General features: G+C 39.0%; 3 protein-coding genes and 1 long non-coding RNA gene across 5 annotated transcripts in view; 1 reads left to right on the top strand and 3 right to left on the bottom strand.

The window, feature by feature from the left end:
- LOC138962235 (uncharacterized) overlaps nt 1-13,557 on the bottom strand; it is a 190,000-nt gene extending 176,443 nt beyond the window's left edge. Inside the window, exon 1 of the mRNA XM_070333975.1 lies at nt 13,541-13,557. The gene's annotated coding sequence lies outside the window, so the exon portion shown is untranslated. The remainder of the gene's footprint in view (nt 1-13,540) is intronic.
- LOC138960924 (uncharacterized) lies at nt 38-6,014 on the bottom strand. Of its 2 annotated transcripts, none has more exons than XM_070332557.1 (5): nt 5,822-6,014; nt 3,810-4,014; nt 3,123-3,294; nt 1,029-1,168; nt 38-437 (listed from the first exon to the last, which is right to left on the bottom strand). In XM_070332557.1, the coding sequence occupies exons 2-5, from the start codon at nt 3,936-3,938 to the stop codon at nt 375-377; spliced, it is 504 nt and encodes a 167-aa protein (XP_070188658.1). In that variant the 5' UTR covers nt 3,939-4,014; nt 5,822-6,014; the 3' UTR covers nt 38-374. The 2 variants fall into 2 exon arrangements, with proteins under 2 accessions (XP_070188658.1, XP_070188660.1); XM_070332559.1 differs by lacking the exon at nt 5,822-6,014 and adding an exon at nt 5,121-5,199.
- Nucleotides 7,347-9,268, bottom strand: LOC138962214 (uncharacterized). The gene is made up of 2 exons (XR_011454447.1): nt 8,934-9,268; nt 7,347-8,457 (listed from the first exon to the last, which is right to left on the bottom strand). It is a non-coding gene; the product is annotated as an uncharacterized lncRNA (long non-coding RNA).
- A 361-nt stretch (nt 13,558-13,918) lies between the features above and the next one.
- Nucleotides 13,919-17,015, top strand: LOC138962213 (uncharacterized). The gene is made up of 2 exons (XM_070333942.1): nt 13,919-14,141; nt 15,147-17,015. The coding sequence occupies exon 2, from the start codon at nt 15,266-15,268 to the stop codon at nt 15,872-15,874; it is 609 nt and encodes a 202-aa protein (XP_070190043.1). The 5' UTR covers nt 13,919-14,141; nt 15,147-15,265; the 3' UTR covers nt 15,875-17,015.
- The last annotated feature ends 6,174 nt before the right edge of the window (nt 17,016-23,189 follow it).

The following is a 23,189-nucleotide window of genomic DNA, read 5'->3' as shown; positions in this document are numbered from 1 at the left end:
ATTGAACTCTTCACCCCCCCAAAAAAAATACACCAACAACAATAAACCAAAACAACCCCACCCAACAACAGACAAAGCAAATAAGAAAAAAATAAACAAAAGCAAACAAAAAACACACACTCTCGAAACAAATAATCAACAACAACCACATGAACCCTGTAAAAAACAAAGCAAAAACAACAACCAACAAGCCCAAAGACAATTCTAACCAAACCATAAAACCGATAAACAAAACATTACTTCAAACAATATAGGTATGAAATACTCTGATTTGAGATAAAACTTCAGCATAATAAACACTTTAAATTCATGTTTCTGAACTCGAGTTCCGCACGAACATTTTGAAAGCAACAATGACGTCAGTTTCAGTTGGTTTATGGTGAATTTATGTCGTCTACGGCAGATGCTGAGTTGATTCGGCGACGAACTGCAGGAGCCTGAAAGATTAGAAGAGAAAACGAAAAAGTAAAACCTATACATCAAAGCATCAAGCTAACCACACACACACACACACACACACACACACACTCGCACACACACACACACACACACACACACACACACACACACACACACACACACACACACACACACACACACACACACACACACAAACTCACTGCTAATGACGTGTTATTGAATTACTAATATGCAAAGTTTAGATAAGCGAGGCTTCAGGAAGAGTTTTTATCATGGTATGCATGTTAGAGAATATGATAATACGTATCTTCAGGCGTTCCACGGTAAGTACTTTGTGTGTGTGTGTGTTTTGGTTTTGCTTTGAGAGAGAGAAAGAGACTTACTTACTTACTGCCTTTCACGCCTGGTGGCGTGTAGGGCAGCGACAAGAGAGAAAGAGAACAACAGAGAGAGAGAGAGAGAGAGAGAGAGAGAGAGAGAGAGAGAGAGAGAGAGAGAGAGAGAGAGAGAGAGGAGAGAGAGAGAGAGAGAGAGAGAGAGAGAGAGAGAGAGAGAGAGAGAGAGAGAGAGAGAGAGAGAGAGAGAGAGAGAGAGAGAGAGAGACTCACCGTGGGTTTAATTCCGCGGCAGCCGTATCTCTTGAGCTGGCAGCATTTGGGTGCAATCTCTCCATGCTGCTGCCAGGGACATATACCGGGTTGATTCAAATCCCGGAACTGCACGTGGCACATGTAGCACTGGACAAAACCTGCGAATGATGCAGAAATGACTGAATACGTTTGGTAAACATTACTTACCAGTTTACTTTTTCTGCAATGTCTACGGTCTGTGGTACGTAGTAGATACAGACTCACTGATCTTCATTTCTCTTCTCTTTAGCTAAGGTTGTGTAGGATAAAGATCTCCTTGTTTGTCTGCCTATCTTGTTTGCTTGTATTTCTTCTTATATATATGAATCTCATCCAACTCAGCCGTTTTCTAAGACGCAGGATGATCATAAAATACTTTTGTTGTTGTAATTATGTCATTACTATGACTGTAGAAGAATACGGTTTTGGCAAGACATTAAAACATAAGGCTTTGATTAAACCGATTTTCTTACATTTTGCGCACATTTTTAGAGTAAAAATGACATATCCATATATTTTTGGAGTCAGTGAATCATACAGAACACAATACGATCATTCTTACATTTAGTCAAGATTTGACTAAATGTTTTAACATAGACCAGGAATCAAGACGAGGGTGGTACTGTATGTATGTCTGTGTCTGTGTATGTGTGGAGCAATTCAGAGAAAACTACTGGACCAATCTTCATGAAACCTTACATTCACATTATTCCAAATGATATTCCCAGATGTTTTTTCTTCTTCATTTTTTTTGTATTAATGTCTTTGATAACGTCCTATCCGGCTTTTAGTGAAAGTTGAGGCAGCGCTGTCACGATCTAATTGTTCAACCGTCAAATTGACTGAAATTTGAGTCAAGCAATCTTTGACTCAGTCCGGACTATGGGCTTGTATATGGAAGCTAAAACATGCTTAATAGGTTATTTAATCAAAAGTTGACATTAAAATCGAATTTTCACTGACAGATTTAAAAATGATTGCCTTGTATTCCGCGTCTTCTCCTGAATAAACAAGTATATAGATATGCCATGTTTATTCTGAAAATGTGCTCAAAATAGGTCAATTAGGTACTACGTTTGCATGCTTCGCGGAGACGAGCGTGACCCGTCTCAATCTTATTACGTGTAGTCTAGCTATTGATGTGTACATTGTTGTTAAACAGTTGTTTGTTGTATGTTTATCAGGGTTTGCTAGTGTGTGATAGGGTTCGTGTCCGTCTGTAGATGTTAGTTTCTTTGTTAGTCCTGTGTTGACAACTCTTCGACAAGCGCTTAGAACTGTACCCACGGAATACGCGCTACATAAGCTTCATATTGATTGATTGATTGATTGATAGTCTCGGGGATGGCTGGTTTTTAATGTTGATTTTTTTTTTATTTCAAGCCGATATTTTGACAAGATGGTTTGATATCGCTTCACGCGACTTGTTTAATCTCTTATTGACATTTCTATTTAATAACAATTTTAAATGAAAAATGAATAAACTGATTATTTATTTCCAAGCTTTTGAGTTGAAATGCTATTCATTAGTTTGGACCCAGTCAAACATTGCTTAACCATAATTTCAATCAATGTCATTGAAAAATGAAGTCATCTTAGTGCGCCCTCAAATATTGTGAAAAACCGGATATGACGTCATCCAATTTCGAATCTCTATTTAAAATTTGAATGTTATTAAGAATGTTGAGAATTCAAATGACCAAAATCAATAATTTATTGCTAAACTTCCAAGCTTGAATACAATCCCAAAGTCCGAACTAAGTCACAGATTGTTTGACCTAAATTTCAATTAATTTGTGGAAAAAGGAGGTCGCGACAGTACCGGCTCAACTTTCACTAAAAGCCGGATATGATGTCATTGAAGACATTTAAAAAAAAACACAAACATGTCTGAGGATATCATCGGAAAGAATGTGTATGTATAATAGGTTTCATGAAGATCTGTCGAATAGTTTTGTGGGAATCATTCTACACCCTCACACACGCACGCACGCACGCACGCACTCACGCACACATAACTTGGCCTAATGTAAAAAATAAAATAAAAATGATGTCATGGAAAAAGCAACCAACCGGTTGAGCTATTAAAGTAAAGTCCAGCTCGAGCCATCTCTTCTGCACAAGCGCCATGCCAGCCGCCGTGGTTGAATGTCTCCAGACGAAACTTCAAACTGTTCAAGGACTCCTTTGGGTCGTATACATGACGTGCTAGTCGACTGCCAAGCTGTCTGCTAAGCGAATGTGCCTGTAACAAACAAAGAAACAAATACTTCAGTGGAGAATAACGATTCTATAACCTATAATCGAGGGTACTTGTAAGTCTGTTTTATGGTGGATTTTTGCAGAAGAGCAATGACCGAGAGACCTTAAAGATGCACAACAATAAAAGACGAAAAACACAGAAAAAGCTATGCGGCCAACAGGCAATGTCCAATGTGAAAGGAGAAGACCGATGAAACAGAATTTACCGGAACATTGAACGAGTCTCAAGCATAAGTTCGTAAAGGGTTTAATAATTACACTTCTTAATGATCCGTGTTACAAACTTTGTATACATCGCCACGTTTTCTTTTATCAGATGCACAAACCATAATCATGTGCTGGTATCCCCCTTGTTGTATACGAAGTTGCTGACTAAACGTGCGCACTCCTGCTGACGTTTAACTAATGCAAAAGCATTTGAAGCTTCTGCAAAAATGGCGGTCGTCGTTGTTGTCGTCATTGTTGTCGTCATCGTCATAAAATAAAGTATCATTTTACCTGGTGGATATTAGCATTTTTCCAGTCTTTAGGGTCACGACTGCCGGAAAACATCGCTGGAGAAATCTGTCCGACGTCCTCTGCTTCGTGCGGTCGATAGTTATCCGGCAGATAGAGGCGAATCATCATTGAAACTTCGTGACAGTGAGTACTCAGGCGTGTTGCAGGTCTTGCTTCTCAGTGGGAAAGATCCGCCGAAGTTCATCTGAAGCAATTCAGGCAGTCAACATTGAAAATCATTTGAATGAAGTTAACATTAAGTACCGAAAACATAACTTACGCAACAAATTATTCGAAATCATGAACATCGTATGAACTGGTCATAGAGCATGTCATATAAATTGGCCAACAGATAAAAATGAGATCTTCTGAGTTTGTTTGTTTGTTCATGGGCTGAAACTCCCACGGCTTTTACGTGTATGACCGTTTTTACCCCGCCATTTAGGCAGCCATACGCCGCTTTCGGAGGAAGCATGCTGGGTATTTTCGTGTTTCTATAACCCACCGAACTCTGACATGGATTACAGGATCTTTTTCGTGCGCACTTGGTCTTGTGCTTGCGTGTACACACGGGGGTGTTCGGACACCGAGGAGAGTCTGCACACAAAGTTGACTCTGAGAAATAAATCTCTCGCCGAACGTGGGGACGAACTCACGCTGACAGCGGCCAACTGGATACAAATCCAGCGCGCTACCGACTGAGCTACATCCCCGCCCGATCTTCTGGGTTGAACAATAACTCATCTTAAAGTGTCACAGAAAATATATGGCAAATGGTAAGAGAAGAGCGTTAACTGCTCAATAACGACATCGCACTCAAGTACGAACATTGAAGAAGAAACAAATATCGGATATTATCTTCAAAAACAACAACAAAAATTACAGCAAATTCGAACTCATATAAAAATACCAAAATGAAGGGTTGAGGGACAAAAGCATCATATGTTAAAAAAAGAGATCACAAAAAGAGCAATTATAATCAGTTTGAATATACTTTAAGAAGTTCTTAAAGTTTACTTGCTTGCGAGAGTCAAAAGATAAAGAAGTAAGTTAATGTTGTTTCTCCCTAAGACATAAACTTGAATGGAATGTCCTCAAAATTATGATACAAAGCAAACTATTTTAACAGTAAAATCATTAGTAACAACAACAAAGAAGTTGCCACAGAATGTAAATTCTCCAATGACACAGTCATTTTTGAGAACAATCTAGGAAACAAAAACAATGCATTCCAAATGCGAAGTCATTAATTACTAAAGGCCGATCCAAAAGTTACTTTTGGTTTTGATCTAACTATAAAGTAACAAATACCCGAGTAAATGAGTAATGTACAAAAACGCATCCAGTCTTCAGCGTTGAGGACAGCAATGTCAACTGAGAAATATAACCTACATATGCACGGTAATGACACAGGCTATTTTTATATTGATGCTATTTTAGGATTAATTTGATAAAATGTGTTTATTTACACATTCATTTACAGATTTGACTGTTACTTGAAATTGTGAAGACATAAGGTTATGTTAAAAGACCCTTTTAATTAAATAGATCAGTTAAATAAACAACACTTGATATTGCTGACATTTTCTTGCACCGACATACGATAAAATACGGAACCCCTCACTATAGTCAGATCACTGTCGTGCGCTTTGCCTATTTTAAGGTGTAGCCGTTTTCACGAATAACAGTCGACCGCGATGAGAGAAAGCTGTCCGCACCCTCATTTCCTATCTTACAGAAACAAACAAACAAAAATCAAACAAACTAACTAACTAACAAACTAACAAACTATTAGTACCATGGAATAGCAGAATAGTGCCTCTACCAACAAAATTGATGACTTCAAGTTTTTATATGTTCAAATAATATTCAATTTGGTACCTCAGAAATAAGTTCAAAGACGATTCTCCGCCCAAGAGTGTCTCAGTCATGTATATTTTCTTACATTAGCTTGTATTTCATTGTTTAAAATTTCGATATCGGGTGCACAAGTTTAATGAAGTAAAACTTACCTTTCTTGATCAAGTCGACCTACGTTATTCCGTTGCTGCACGAGTTCTTAGGTCAAGCACTGAGCAGTCGTACGATTTAAAGAAAAAAGTATCGCAGACGGGTGCGTACATAGTACAGTGGTACGGGTATGCGAACTTTCAGAGGCTACTCAAAACTGACTGAAGTGTAATAATATATAATAGAGAGAGAGAGAGAGAGAGAGAGAGAGAGAGAGAGAGAGAGAGAGAGAGAGAGAGAGAGAGAGAGAGAGAGAGAGAGAGAGAGTTTTCCAATGCAATTTTCAATTTCAGAGCAGTCCTGTCTGTAAATCAAAAACAAGTAAAAATGGCTCAAGCCCGTTTTGATTTGGGGAGTTCCCGCTGCTAGCTCATCGTCTTATATTTAAAGTAAGTGCAGATTTAGCTTAAGTCTTCCTGCCAAAGCCGTTCAGGTTAAAGTTTTGTTTGACGCACACATAATGCTAGCAGCGTTGTGCGTAGTTTCAAGGTTTTTTGCTTTGCGGAGTAAAACTGCAGTACCTCGGCGAAAAGGTTGTTGTGTAAACAAGTGCTGCACTTGTTGCTATTTCCAGATACATTTTAGTCAGCCTGTCGACTAAAGTGTGTGTAATGAGTAGAAGCAATCGGATCTCTCTTCATGAGGAAACTGGGAAACTGCTCTCCGTCTGATCCATATTAGTTAAGAACAGAGATCTATAAACAAAATGTCCGTATGAAGTTTGATTTTAGATAAAGGACCAAACAACAGCTTTGAAATAAACTCCGAGTGTGTGTGTGTGTGTGTGTGTGTGTGTGTGTGTGTGTGTGTGTGTGTGTGCGTGTGTGTGTGTATGTGTGTATGTGTGTGTGTGTGCCACGGTGTGTGTGTGTGCCACGGTGTGTGTGTGTGTGTGTGTGTGTGTGTGTGTGTGTGTGTGTATGTGTGTGTGCGTGTGTGTGTGTGTGTGTGTGTACGTGTGTGTGTGTGTGTCTGTGTGAGACGTACGACAGTGTGAGTCACAGCCTTTGTGTGTGTGTGTGTGAGTGTGTATGTGTGTGTGTGTGTGAGGTATGACTATGTATGCGTGTGTTTGTGTGTGTGTGTGTGTGTGTGTGTGTGTGTGTGTGTGTGTGTGTGAGGTATGACTATGTATGCGTGTGTTTGTGTGTGTGTGTGTGTGTGTGTGTGTGTGAGGTATGACTGTGTGTGTGTATGTGAGGTATGACTGTGTGTATGTGTGTGTGTGTGTGTGTGTGTGTGTGTGTGTGTGTGTGAGTGGTATGACTGTATGTTTGCGGGTATGCTGGTTTGTTTCGGCACGTTTCGGAGATATTTCTTTGCAATGTCCCTTCCATACACGATTGCAATAAATAACTAATTTGTTAAAACATAATTTTCGAACGACACACACACACACACACACACACACACACACACACACACACACACACACACACACACACACACACACACACACACACACACACACACACACACTCACACACACACACATAGAACCATTCAATATTTTTTTCAAGACTCGTGGCAGCTTATTTATTTTATTGAATTAGTATAGACTCATGATACAGTTTTTGTAACAAAGTAGTCGCTCTGTGAATTTATGTAAAACACATGGTTTCTATGACACATATGCCCGGCATACTTTGCGAACTGCAATTAGATTCACCAGATAAAAGGCCCTGCCTTTTAAGATAACTCCACAGTGCCTGAGTAAAAAAGAAAGATTCGTAAGCATTAGTCTTTTCAGGCTGTTGTCACTTTAACTAACCACATAATTATTTTCCACACGGGAAAATAATCAATAGTTCAAAGAAGGAAAAAAATCAACACGTTTTAAAACCAGTGCGAACAACCGTCCCCCTCCCGACATTTTCGTTTTTCTTTTGTCTAAAACACAATACCATTGACTCATTGATTATTAACTACGCTTTTTGGGGGGGCGAGTCACGTCATTGTTCTTGGGACGTACACGAATGACATTTTTTGCAAAGTCTTTTGACGATTAGTGTTTTTTCTTCTTCTAAAGTGTTTATGCTTCTTTTACAACAAAATGAAGAAGATTTGAAATTGAATAATGCCTCTTAAAGACCTTCAACTCAGAAAAAACCCACACTGTTTCTTGTAGATATTCCGACTTCGGATCTTGTATACCCGCAACCGTTGAATGTTCTCCAATGTAGAACCTCACTGTACCGAGGATTTTGTTTTAAACTCGTTCTCAGTTGTCTGATTAGGTTTTAATTTTGACCGCTGATTTCTTTTTGAGAAGATCGTTTTTTTCTCCTTGTGATTCATACTTTACAAGGGAGTCATCGCTACATGTTGGTAAATAGTGCGAACGTGAATGTCTGAATCCCTCATGTTAACTGAACGATTCTGACCGATGGAATGCACGTCCCCAAAACGTGTCGTCCACATGTTGCGCAGTCGTCCATGGCGTCAGCGCAGGGAGGACACGTGACCATGTGACTGCACGGTAGGAACATCACTGTCCTGGGTTGCTGGTGACACCTCACGCACGTCGGGCGTCTGCGAACGACGATGGTGTCCTGACATGTTTCCTGTTGATGGGGAGGCATGGTGGACTCGCTCGGTTTGACTCCTGGAGAAAGGCAGCACGGATTCCTCGATTTGCCTGTTGAAAAGAAAACATATATTTAATAGAAAATTAAATCTTGAGTGTTCTCATTTTGGAGAGTATGAACCCTGTGTTTATGAACTAAGCGGAAGCAACTTGTTTCTTTAAAAAAAATCACACTTTAGTTTGATTACACGTTGCCAAAAAATAAAAGGAATCAAAGCTAGCCTGGAATTAACGTTTGTCATTCTTAGAATCCAGAATTACAGTTTTACACGAGTTCATACAAATTGACTGGTTGACAGCATCCTTTAACTACTGAAATTGTTATTACCATCAGACCAGACTATCCTAAACATTCTGTTGTGAATGGCAAATCTCGTCTATCTTAAACGACATTCTTCTGTTATGAATGGTAAGTCTCGTAACTCTTAGTTTGTTTTATGTTCGATCCAGGGGTACAATTATATAACCAACAAGGTTTGTGGTTTCCACACAGACTTATTTGGACGAGAAAATCACAGAATTATTACGTTTAGGTTTGTTGTTTGTATGAGCCCCGTCAGTACAGTTTGTATTTCCTTGAAACTGTATATCCCATGCAGCACAGACGAACGACAAGTGAGCGAAAGAGCTTGAAGAAAAAGTTGCACATAGTCATTCGTTTCTATTTTAAGAGCTTATCTCATTGCAAAGCGCCCATTCGTCGACAGGACAGGGGATGTTTGAATTGAACGAACCAACCAAAGTGGAGCTGAATAAGGTCATTACGGGAATTCACGATATGAGAAATGTTCTTTCCATTCATGTATCATGCTCTGTTTTTATGTTCTATTCAGTTTCTCTTTCTTATTCTCTTTCCCTAATTTCTTCACTACAAATGTGTGTGTGTGTGTGTGTGTGTGTGTGTGTGTATGTGTGTGTGTTTGTGTGTGTGTGTGTGTTTGTGTGGTGTGTGTGTGTGTGCGTGCGTGCTTGTGTGTGCGTGCTTGTGTGTGTGTGGGATTTTATCGTTTGAAAACTGCTTCATTCAGTATTTTGCACAGATGAATCGACAAGAGCGTCACCGACATTTTTCGTGGGTATTAATTATTAACCATAAACGATAACAATAATAATTGTGTCTTGCTTAATTAACGCTCGTTCCTAAACATGTACAGCGGAGGATTTATTCACATGCATAACAAACAAGAGGCGAAGCCTTCAAGGCTCACGTAAGAAATCGACAAACAGTAACACAAATGTTTGAATTTGATGTAAAAAAGCTTATTTTTGATATGATACCTGGAATGAAAGACATATTTAAAGTGGGTGCCGAGTATGTAAATGTGTTAATGAAATGATGTGGTAACAGTTTTTGGAAGGATGTTTTGAAACATTATAAGAAATGCTGTTCCTTAAGCGAGGTAATTAATGTGAATGATTTTGTTTCCGAATGTATACATTACAATTTGAACATTATACGAGACCACGGTACAATAGTAAATAAGGAATGGATTGAAAATGATGTTGTGTTTATCCATCAGTTGCTACAGTTAAATGGAAATTTCTTTACCTTTGAAGAATATAGGCTAAATTTTCCTTTTGTTCAAACTAATTTTTTATTCTATGAGGGAGTGATTAAGTCCCAACGAAAATATCAGAGAAAAGTAAAAATTGATTCGTTGAATGGTTTTCAGATTAGGGATTATAAACCCTGGCAGATTATTTGTAGAGGCAAACAGGCAATTAAAGAAGTCCTTTTGAAATCAAAATTTGATGATAACCCTGCAGGCATGAACAGATGGAATATGTATTTTTACAACCTGAACTGGAAACAGATTTTTGATAAGTGTTTCAAAACAACTAAGGACACACAGTTAAGATGGTTCCAGACCAGATTGCTTCACCGCATTCTTGGTGTTGCTAGCCGGCTATTTGTTCAAAAGATTCTTGACAGTCCCCTTTGTGCCTTTTGTAAAATTGAAAATGAAACAATTTCACATATATTTTGGTACTGCCCGCTTAGTCGGAAATTTTGGACTGACTTGGAAGAACTGTTAAACAGAAGTGGTATTTACCGCGCAAATGTTCTTTTTACAGAAGAATTTATTTTGTTTGGGTGTATGAACAATGTTAAGGTAGATGTGGTTTTGGATTTTATCATTTTGTTTGCAAAGTTTTATATTTATAAGAGTAAGTTACAAGAGACAAGACCACTGTTAGAAATATTTCTAAGAAATTTGAAATACAGATTTGAAATAGAAAAATATTCCAGTTTCAAATCTGGTAACATTACCAAATTTGTAGAATTTTGGTCCCCATATGAAGAGTTGGTTAGGTAGTACGCTAGGTTGTGCAGAGATGTGATCATATATATATGTGTTTTGGCTTTGATTTTTGTTTGTTTCTTTTCTTTTTTTGTCTTTGTTTGACGGTATTATTAACTGACTGTATTATTATTAAGCAGGTAATACGTCCATAATGTCAAGTATTGTAATCTGCATGCTATGTTAAGCTCCGGCCTTACTTGTAGGAGAACGGTATGCTATATGTCCGTCTGTCTGTAATGTCCTAATGCTGTGTGTTGTGTATACTTGCCAAACATATCTATTATAAATGTTGATGGATGAATGATGATAAATTGTAGACGGATGCATGTTATTGATTAAAAGCCCCACAATGATGTGCTTGGCAAAAAAAAAAAAAAAAAAAAAAAAAAAAAAAGTAACACAAACTCAATCACTCCGTCACACATACACACACACAAAAAGCATAGGTGACACGGTGCAAGAGTGCGAGACACTAGATCTAGATCTGTCTGTCTGCAGCCTACTTACAGGGACGCGACTGCCAGATGGCCAGATCGACACTGCGCTTTCGACAGCTCTTCCTCGCGCAGACACTGGAAACACGCTGTGCAGATTAACCTGTAGGAAATCTTCTTTGGTATCTTCTTTATCTATTTTTCTGGAGCTACGAAACCGAACAATGTGAAATCATGTCCCCGAGTCGTCTTCCGTCGAATCGGCGAACTGCAGCTCGGTGATAACTGTATCTATACCACAATCCTTCACGCGATCTGACCTAACCTTGACCCCTGACCTGGTCTACATACCACACACGACACAAATCAGTCAGGTGTTTTTACCCCCCCCCCCCAAAAACCCCCCACCACCCGTTTTCTTTGGATACACACTTTAACTACATACGTGCCGACGAAATGCTGATCATTGCTTCAATACTTTGAAGCTGTTGCTTGAATAATAGCCAGGTAAAATTAGTATTTGGGTGTTCAGTCAAATGTTAAAGTTTCTACAACAGACATACACACATACATACGCACGCACAGACAGACAAAAGTTAGCATCGCATAGGCTACACTTACGTGAGCCAAAAATACAACTCTCTCTCTTTGTCTGTTTGTCTCGTTGACACACACATACACGCACGCACGCAAAAACGTACACACACACACGCACACGCACACACACACACGCATGCACACACGCACATACACTCCCTTATATAACTAAAATGTAGCTGACCGTCGTAAAGTTTAAGTGTATAATGACCAAGTCTAACAGAAAGTACACTTAAAATGTCAGGTGTAAATAAAGACAGATTGCTTTAAAATCATACTAGGGGGGAATCGAGACGAGGGTCGTAGTGTATGTGTGTCTGTCTGTCTGTCTGTCTGTGTGTGTGTGTAGAGCGATTCAGACTAAACTACTGGACCGATCTTTATGAAATTTGACATGAGAGTTCCTGGGTATGATATCCTCAGACTTTTTTTCATTTTTTTGATAAATGTCTTTGATGACGTCATATCCGGCTTTTCGTGAAAGTTGAGGCGGCACTGTCACGCTCTCATTTTTCAACCAAATTGGTTGAAATTTTGGTCAAGTAATATCCGACGAAGCCCGGACTTCGGTATTGCATTTCAGCTTGGTGGCTTAAAAATTAATTAATGACTTTGGTCATTAAAAATCTGAAAATTGTAAAAAAATAAAATTTTTTTTGTAAAACGATCCAAATTTACGTTCATCGCTATCGCTGTTTTTACATTTTGTTTAACCGTCAAGCATACAACGCACGTAAAAAACTTGATGTTTGACAAATAGTGTCTATTTGGCTATGTACACAATTAATGGACATACCAAGCAAGAAAAGATCAAATGGAGACCAGACTTTGATATAACTATGATCTAACAGCAATTATGGGGTATATTGTATCTCATTTGAACTTAAACCTACGCTATGCAGGACTTGCATTGACAATACATGTTTCTACCCCCAGGCTGTCCTGGCTTTTAATAACCGGTAAATGAACTCTACAGATTGTGACACGTTTTAGGATGTTCTAGGAGTATGCTTTTAGTAGCTGACATTACATACTGTGATCTATAGAGTGGGTTTTAGTATGGTGACACCACTGTGACGCGATGAAGCCAGACTATGTTTTAGCAGCTGGTTATATTACCGGAATACACATCTAGTATGTTTTAGTAGTTTTAGTCGTTCTTTAACCACTGTGATGTGCTGGAGAGTTTATTTTAGGTGCTGTTTTAGAGGTACATTTTATCAGTATGGAACATGTTCAGTTCTTACAGTAGTTGATAGTGTGGGGGGGGGGGGGGGGATCCTATCTTATTCTGCGTACTTTTATTGTGGGACGGCGGGGGGAGGGGAGGGGGGGGGAGGGATGTATGTTACCAGTGTGGGAACAGGGGTTGGAGAGGGGGGGAGTGGTGGGGGGGTCCTAGGGGTTCCGATAGCTCTTAGAGTTTCATAGTTCTCACCATGTCTGTATAGTGTATGTATTAGTTACTGTGATACCAAATTGTCTTACCCATGTATGTATGATGCTATGCGCCAGTGATGTATGAATGCTATTTATTTTTGTTTTTATCACACAGCAAGCTGCTTTCCTCGTGTATTTTTTATGTTCATTCATGTATTGTACACTTGGCAATAAATTATCTATCTATCTATCTATCTATGTCCAGTACCATACCACTTGATATTTGAAAATACCAGAAACCAAACTGTCAAAAGGCAACTGAGATACTGGCTCACTCAAGTTTCTGTCGACATTCTTTCCTATTGATGTCATCAATGTGTTGATTCTAAGTTTGACTTGTCACAAAAGGTGACTCACGGTTTCGAAGGACTGATCGACGCCCCTGTGCTGATTACTATAGACCTGTATATGTGAATGGTTGGCACAAGCCAAGGCTGGAGGCGCACAAAATGCATGACATTTCATGCTACCTATTGCAACGAAGAGAGTAAAGAATATTCTGAGCGGGAGTTACTGCTATCAAAACATGTTCTTTTACAGGGGGCTTTGTGTTGCAAGCAACTGGCTTGTGAGTCATTCCCCTTGGAGACTGTGTATGTGTATACTTCTTTTTTACAACCTTGTATTATGGGATCCCATACGTTAAGCACAATATATTCTATTCTTGTTAGTGCTGATATGTTTGTGCAGTCAACAGGTATAAGAATAACCCCATGTTAGGTATTAAGTTTTCTGTGTGGTGAGAATAATTATGTACTGTACAGTACCGGGGTGTCAAAAAGGCTTTTGAAATCTCTATTGAATGACATGTATCACGTTGAGCTGCATAAGTCTGTGGTGGCAGGAACCCTTTTTTCATTACTTTTCTGTGACCAAACCGATATCGAAGAGTCCAGAAAATTGCGTTGTAACACATTGAAGCGGACATGTTTCTCCCAGAGTGTTTTGAAGTTTGAAGGTAAACATTTTTGTGTGTGAACCAAGACGACATCGTTTTTGTGTGCTTGATCGTTTCTTTGACATTTCATCCTACCTCTTTCTCTGTTTTAATTCAATTTGAATAGGATATTCTGTAGTTTAGAGTTAATTGTTGAGATCGTTTGACTTCATACCCTTGTAAACCAATTTTACATACGACCGTCTACAGTCGTTTTCTAGTTTGAATAGCATGTTCGAAGTGATTGCATTTGATAGACTGAATTATTAGGTTTTATGTGTAGCTTGTTTATATTCATTTTATGTTGTTGTCGTTGTGTTTATGTTCAACATTCACAACCAGCACTGGCAACCACAACTTCACCGGCTTTAGTAAACACAGTTTAATGGATCCCTTTCTCTGTTACGTCTAGCTTAGTAGATATCAGGGATTGGTTTGTATTCAACAAAAACAAAAATCTAGTGAAGAAAGAACATTAACAGCCATTAGACCTAAAAGTACTATAGTAAAAATGTTTTTTTTAAAATTGGTAGACAATAAAGCCTTTTGTAAACTGTCCATTTTTGAACAAAAAAATAAAGTGGGTGGCTTCTGAGATTGAAACGGGTCAGTTTGGATCACCTTCTTCACTGCATTTGATACTGGTTTTCTCTGTCTGCTTTCGTAGAAAACTGCTAGGAAACGTCTTATATCTCCTTTTTTTATCTCCTTTTTCTTGTGCTTATTGTTGCTTTTGTTTTTGCTGTTGTTATTGTTGTTGTTGTTCTTCTGCTGCTGCGGATGATGATGATGATGATGATGACAACGAGGATGATGATCATGTCGATGATGACGACGACGATGACGATGCTGATGATGATGATGATGATGATAATGATGATGATGATGATGATGATTATGATGATGATGATGCTGATGCTGATGCTGTACACATATGTTGCTTCTTTATTTATTTTACCATCAACGAGTGGGTATGTTATGATTTATTCTCTGATCATTATTTGTGTGCTTTGTTTTGCCTTGCAGTGCCCTGGAAAGTGTTTAGGTCGGTTTAAAACTTCAAAACACAAGTGACATTTTCACGGCATTCAAGACTTAACAGCACACCCTCTTCAACTTCTAAAGACTTCTAAAGAAACAAATTCATGGGAGGTCTTCCTGCGAGTGGTATGTCGAGCAGAAGTCGCTCCTCGTCCAAAGGAAACAATGTTTCATCAGCACCTACAAAAGGCTCAGGCTTGAAGAAATCTCACAGCAGTGCTTCAGACAACGTCAACACTTCTGTGAAAGGAACACAAGCACGATCAAAGGATGATATATCTGTATCACTTGACAGAGGACCAAGAGCTGCAAAGTGCTCAGAGAAGCAGGAAACCTCTAATAAAATGATTGAAGCACATTTCACTCCTGCCACTTACGATGTCGATGGTCCCATCTGCGATAACACTTCGCCGTCAGAGAAACGCAAGTCAGACATGATTCTGCAGCATGAAAAAAAGAGACTCCGATTCACCAGAGTAGGTGAGGATAGTCTGGACGGCGACAGCCGTTGCCAAGAAACAGCTAGCCGTCGGTCGGGTGTTTTATCATCCAGCCAAAACATAGACAGTCCTGGCACGAGGAAGAGGAGACATTCTTCCAAGTCTGATACCGCCACACCAGGGAAAACAAAGAGACACAAAGACTTTGTTGTCATGCGCAGGGACGAAGAGAAGGGCCAAGGAGCCTGGCTGGGCAATGAACACGAAGGTTAAACGTTTACATCCAATACAATACAATACAATACAATACAACAAAACACAACACAAATTTAACACAAATTCAACACAATACAATACAATAAAATACAATACAATACAATGTATTACAATACAATCTTTATGGTCCAAGTGTGGGTATATTGACATATGGCTGAAATTTGACAAGTTGAAGGAATTTGAACACTTGACTTGATTTCATTTGCCCAGGTTTTTTATTAGGATTTTTGGAATTATCTTTGAACGCAGTCATCGTTACTTACTTAACTTTATGAATAGAAGGCACCTGTGTGTTTTCTGGTTTTTTTCCCTTCTTCTAGACTAGAAGATATATGTGGTATGCATATGAAAACAAGGACATTTGAGAACAGTGTAATGGCATTTACTAACGTCATGCGCCAGTATCCTTCGTCCTTTCTTAAGTGTATTTTTAACGCGTAAGAGTTTGTTTTACTTCATTCCTTCTATAAGTACTGTTCTGTCATGTTCTTATGTAACTTGTTTTTACTAGCCAAATAAAATGGTTACTTCAGCAACATTTGGTCAAATGTTCACGCATAAATGTTGAGCTCACCCACGGCCTAAAGTAAATTTTACATTTATTTCATCACATTAAAACAACCTGAAGATTTAGAATGATACTTTTTTTTGGTTGAACTGTATACACTATTTTACACTTGTTCTTTAGAATGATGTTAATTGTCTTCTGGCGCGTAAGCTGGTTTTATTCGTGTATAACAACTGACTTGTCTAATCACAAATCTGCCAATTCAAAGAGCTGTTGACGCAAAAGGCAGGATTTATATGAAGAGTATTGCACTGGGCCGTTCAAAATCAGGTTCTGTTTGCACCTTGGTAAGGTAACATAGATTTCTTTCAGAGATCCAAAACTTGACGTAGCAAAATATCACTAAGATCATAAGAGTGATTTTGGCGATGTCAATTAAAAATAATCAGGAACCCTAGGATGTTGTAATCCTTGGCCGAATACTGGTTTCACTACATATGGTGTAGGTAATATAATGCCGATGGAACAGAATACAGTCAGGCCCGCTTATAAAGAGCGCTCGGGGACCAAAGTTTTACTCCTTATAACCGAGGTTCCTTATAACAGAGTTCTCGGAAGGAGTAACCCAAGCCCAACTACTACTAAGCGGGCTTCTGCATTTTCAGTGTCAGTATTAGCAATTCTTCTTCTTCTTCTTCTTCTTCTCTCTCTCTCTCTCTCTCTCTCTCTCTCTCTCTGTCTCTCTCTCTCTCTCTCTCTCTTTCTCTCTCGCTCTCTCTCTCTCTTTCTCTCGCACAGCGGATTGAAAATCTATGCCCCTTTAGGCTCATGTCTATTGAACAACAGTTGTGAAGCTGGCAGTCAGTGCTACCAAATGTCGTCTGTGTCTACCACTCGGTGGTGACTTAATGTGGGTCTAAGCAGATGCCAGCGCAAGCAATCTGATGCAGAGTCAGGAGGCGGTTTGGTACAAGAGAACCTTAGAGGCCACAGCCTCGGCCGTCTAAGATATCTGTGTGTCTGGAGGCACATTTGGTTTGTGAGGTTCAAGCGGAGTTGTTGCCTCTGCTCCCAAGTTCTCGTGTCTAGAGGCGTTTTTGGTATGGAAGCAAACCTGTAGGTTGGGGCCTCTGCCTTTCAGGATGCCAGGACAACAAAATGTGTGTCTTGACACATTTAGCGTAAGATTCCAGAAGTGGATCTGTGCTGTGCTGGGTCTGCTGCAAGCACACCAGAACCAGCTCGCAACAGTTGAGGTGAACAGATTGGTGACCAAGACCATCATCGATTTCTCTCTGAGTGATGGGTGTGGGCGGAGAAAGTCTCCCAGACTTTGAAGCCGGTACTATCGGCACTCCTTATAACCGGACTTAGGGCCGGTTTGGGGCCTAATTTTTCACTCCTAATAAGAGAGGTATCGTATAACCGAGCTCCTTCTAAGCGAGTTTTCGTAAGTCATAACACAGAACTATGTAATTCTGGGATTTTGTTTTCTCCTCATAAAAGAGGTTCCTTATAACCGAGCTCCTTATAAGCGGGTCCGACTGTAGTAAAGTTATTACTCTTTCATGAAAAGGGAATCCACTAAACTTACTCCCCTTACTTGTACTTTGCTTCAACAAGTAAGAAACGAAGTGATTGCAGAATAAACCGAGGACACATGTTTTTAACTGGCTGTGATGCACATCGATAGTTGCAGCTTTAGGCAATGAGTACTCTCTCAGTTGTATGCCCTTCAGGTTTGAGGGATATTGCGCAGGAAGTATTTTGATGTTTGATTCATATTGTACTGTGAGTATCGACCCAGGTTCGTTCTTGATATTAAAGTCGACATGATTATGTTCATTTGCCCGCGTGTAACTTAAAACAAAAGTTGGTTTACCAAAATATGACTGGATGTAATTGACACAAATGTTGTGTTAAATCATGTACACTTAAGGTTATCACAGGCTGTTCGTGAATCATAATGTATTCAGACATGTACAAATCTGTTGACACATGATATGCGTATAAGTATGTGTGTGTTATTGTGTGTGTGTGTGTGTGTGTGTGTGTGTGTGTGTGTGTGCATGTGCGGGCACGCGCATGTGTGTTCATTGGAGGCAGGATGGACACATCATGGAATATGTTTTTTTCTCAGTCTTTCTCTGGATGTTGTCTGTAATATACATCTTCATTATATATATGCTCACTGTGTTGTTTCTTTAAACAGTTTTTTATTACAGATTTTTTCTGCTCCTGAAAAGAGTATTTTCACGGAGATGTCACGAATAAATGAAGGAGAGAAACGTAGAAACGAAGGAGATTTTTTTTTCTGTTTTTGACGATAAGACAGAGGAAAGCAATTTATTTGCTAGACTTAAAGGATTTCAATAATACTGTTTTTTGTGTGTGTTCCAACCGTGACAATTCACTTTATTGTTGTTGTTGTGGAGTAGGAATTACTCTTATACGGTATTATCATTTTTATATACATTTCCGTTGTGGTTTATATCAAGGCAAGTAAAATAAAGTGTGCTGTGCTTTGACTTTAAAGTGAATTTAAATCTTAAATCTCCCAATACATATCATTTACGAGGATAGGAAAAAAACCAAAAAAAACCCCAGAAAATAAAGACAGAAGTGATGTTTCTATGTGTGTGTTTGTGTGTGTGTGTGTTGTGTTTGTGTATGTATGTGTGTGTGTGTGTGTGTGAGTGTGTGTGTGTGTGTGTGTGTGTGTGTGTGTGTGTTTGTTGCACAGACTGACTGAATACTTTGATTTCCTAAAAGCAACGTGTTTAGTTTTGAAGTGTTTGATGTAGTTCTTGCAGTCTCGCCTCAACCATGCCTACACAAGGCATCCTCAGTCTCATTAATTAACTTTCGCCTAGAAGGTAAATATTTCGCAATCATTTGCACACCAGCAGATATTAGCAGTGAACTGCACTTTTAACATTAGACTACATTTGCACCACACACACATACACGCGCGCACAAGCAAACAAGCCAACACAAACAGACAGACAGACAGTTAGACAGACAGGTAGACAGACAGACAGACAGATAGTTTACAAGGAAAAGCAAGTTGAACAATTAAAGCATAACAAATCAATAACAAACAAAACAAGAACCATAGCATAATGACAGCTTCATAGACTAAAACAAGTGTACAAACAAGCAATACTGTAAAACATGTTCACATGAATACAGTAGAAAACTAGGTAGCTATCGTCAATATGAATGACTATCAGCTTCAGACTTAAACACAATGCACTGCATTCAAATTTTAGTTGTGTGCTAAATGATCGGCAACACTGTGATACATTAATGCAGTCAAACTACCTGAGCACCAATGTTTCAACTTGTAACTACCAGGAAAAGATGCATACATATAATACAAAAAAGAACAACATGGGGCCCAGAGAGAGATATATATATATATATATATATATATATATATATATATATATATATATATATATATATATATATATATATATATATATATATATATATACATATATTGTCTCGAAGTTAGAAGCAGGTACTTTTCTTATGAGACATCGTACAGGGTGACCCAAAAATAATGCAAACCATAAAAATGTTTATGACTTCTACATCTTTCGACCGAATCACATCATATTTGGGGGACGTAAACACCATTACTGTTCCACAAAGTGACAATCATATAGATCGAATGGTCTGACTTTCGTGCTATTTACAACAAAGATTGCTAAATTTGGTGATCGACTCAACAGTACGAGGTTTGAAGTTGAGCGGTAGCCAAACTTACCCGCTTTAAGCCCTCCAGATTGTTACCTTTGGGCCGATTTGAATGACATAGTATATACCTTAATCAACATTAGACAGTCAGTCACTCGAATACAGCAATTGCAGGCAGGATCGGGGCATTCCTTATGGGTGAATGCGTGCATGCCATTGATGGATTTGTTTCGACATTGCCCAAGTGTAACTTTACAACAAGGGGGTTAATTTTTTTTCCAGTAATTTGAGTTTAGGAAATATGTTCATAGTTGTTGTGCATGAACTTCACTTCGGGCACGACCATTCTACACAGTTTCGAGTCTGTAAAATTGGCCGACATTTACCTTTTCTCCAAAATGTGTTCCAAAACACACCTCCGAAATTGTCAATGGCACGAAAGCTTTCCTGCCAAGGGATTGCCCTGAACCTATCTGTAACTGCTTTCGTTAGGTCACCGATGATTTAGGGGGTTAAGGGGGTGTTTGTGTATACTCAGACATTCAAAGGGTTTAAACCAGGTTAGTTTGACTACCGCTCAATGTCAAACCTCGTTTTGTTGAGTCGATCGCCCAAAATAATTCAAGTGAACGGCCTTAATGCCCCGGTCTCACATCTACGAATGTCACCCGACTTTAGGTAGTCGGCTGGAAGTCGGAAGAGGTCGGAGAGTTCGTGAGAATTAGCAATTTTGTTTTTGAAAAGTCGGTTAGTTCGGAAGGCCCTTCAGACTGTTTTGAACATGTTCAAAACAGTCGGAAGAGCCTCCCGACTCAGACGAATAGAAATTTGTCGGGTGGTTGTCGTAAGCGTGTCGGTTTAGTCGTAAGGCGATTCTGATTAGTCGAAACGGTAGTCGGAAGACTCGTAATGCTGGTCGGATTTGTCGGTAGCATAGTTTTGAAGTGTTTAGTCCCGACTTCCCCGACCGAGTGTCGTGTGCGTCGTTCGGATTAATCGTAATGGTGTCTGATTTGTCGTTAGGGCAGTCTGATTTGTCGTTAGGACAGTCGTTAGCTAGTCGGTTTAGTCGTTACACTGGTCGTGAGAGTCGGCTATTGTTCGGAAGTTTTTCAGCTAATAATCGGGCCTGTCGTAACTGCAGTCGGAATTGTCGTTACTGCAGTCGGAAGTGTCTGGACACATGTCGGATTTGTCGGCCCTAAAGTCGGGTGGTTGTCGTCTGCTTGTCGGCTACATGGTCGGATCAGTCGTAAGGACAGGTCGGGAGTGAAATTTGGAGCCGAATTTGCATCCGACACTTCCGACCTAGCCGACTTAACTATCCCCGACACTTCCGAAAAATCGTATATGTGAGACCGGGGCATCACTGGCATAGAAAGTTTGAATGAAATGACACGGGATTTAATGCTTTAATTTGAGTGCGACAATTTGTTGGCATTGTATAGATTAGTGAAGGGAGATAATTGTCCTTTTCTGCAGATTTTACAGTGGCTTAGAAGGAACCGTCTAAATTAATGTGTGACAAGGCAAGGCAAGGCAAGGCAAGAAAAGGCAACTAAACAATGTGCACACAAAAATCCTAACCATCTTATACCTCATCATTCAATTGCGTCCAACGTAAACTTTGCTATTATAAACAACGTCTAAATGGTTACTAATCTTCCCATGACGTGTTTAATTGAGATACACATATCAGTTAAAATCATGTCAATGTATATATATATATGCTAAGGACAGACAAACAAAACATGCTCTTTGTTTTCTATAAACATCATAACAAAAATGACTATACTCCTAATATTAGCAGACAGATTGAAACTCCAAAATAACACGTTGGAAGGAAAGATAAGCACCATTCTGGAACAAACAGACATTGAAATGGGCAATATTTGCAATAAAGATATCTATTGCTGGTGCAGCAATCACATTCCTGTACATAGTTATATTCAATTCTCTGTTTAATTTACCTTTAGATATTTTGCTGGAACCATTAAAATACAAATCATAACTGCACAGGATATTTTTTACATCAGTATTCCTATCATTTTCACCCCTTTCAAGCAATATTATACACTCGTGTCTCAGCAATAGGCTCTCTTCAATCTTCGAAAGTCTTATCCAATATTTGAGGAAGGGAAGAATAATGTTTGAGTACAATGCATAACCTCTAAGCTCGAATTACACCATCTTCTATGGGATTTTGGTTGGAACTCCAAGAAAACATTAACAAACAATGAAAATTTTATTTCTACATTACGAAGTCTGTTTATAGTTAACATTTTAAACGCATACAAACTTTGGCATAACAATCTTTGAAAACGCTTGGTGTTATTTCTTTAAAACAGTTAAACGTACAGGGTAAAAAAACAACCCCAGGATATTCTTACCATCTCTAACAAAAATGTATGTTCCCTCTCTTGAAAATAATGATCTTTGTTGAAAATTTTAACTTGTGTGCTTGAACAACTTCCAGTTGTTTACCATTACACCTCTATTTTCATCTTTACTGAAAGGGCCACCATTTCTAACACACACACACACACACACACACACACACACACACACACACACACACACACACACACACACACACACACACACACACACACACACACTTTGTTTTTGTCTCTGGTTACATTCATTCTCATCTGAACACAGCTTTTCTTGAACAAGCTTTGGAGATAAAATATAAAATCACTGGTACATAACCAAATAAATAAATCAACAAGGCGTGGTTGCATCTGCACTCCATGTATGGTACCTTGTTGAATAGTTTGTGCCAAATGACTTATGATCATACAGAAGAGGGTAGGGCTCAGCACACATCGCTGGCGCACCAAAATCGAAGCATGTAGATCACCCCTGATATTGTTTGTTTTAGTTTTCATGTCTTTAAATGTGTTATTCCTTTTGTTTCATGTGATCTGGTAAAGCATTTGACTACTAAGTATATATGGACATGAGAACGTTCATTTATGGATACAGAAGGCTAAAGGAGTTGAAGAACTATATCAATCAATCAATCAATCAATATGAAGCTTATATAGCGCGTATTCCGTGGGTACAGTTCTAAGCGCTTGTCGAAGAGTTGTCAAC

This window comes from Littorina saxatilis, linkage group LG3, assembly GCF_037325665.1.
Source record: "Littorina saxatilis isolate snail1 linkage group LG3, US_GU_Lsax_2.0, whole genome shotgun sequence".
Taxonomy (NCBI): Eukaryota; Metazoa; Mollusca; class Gastropoda; order Littorinimorpha; family Littorinidae; genus Littorina; species Littorina saxatilis.
The sequence above is the reverse complement of the archived record's forward strand: the minus strand, read 5'-3'. Positions and strand labels throughout refer to the sequence as shown.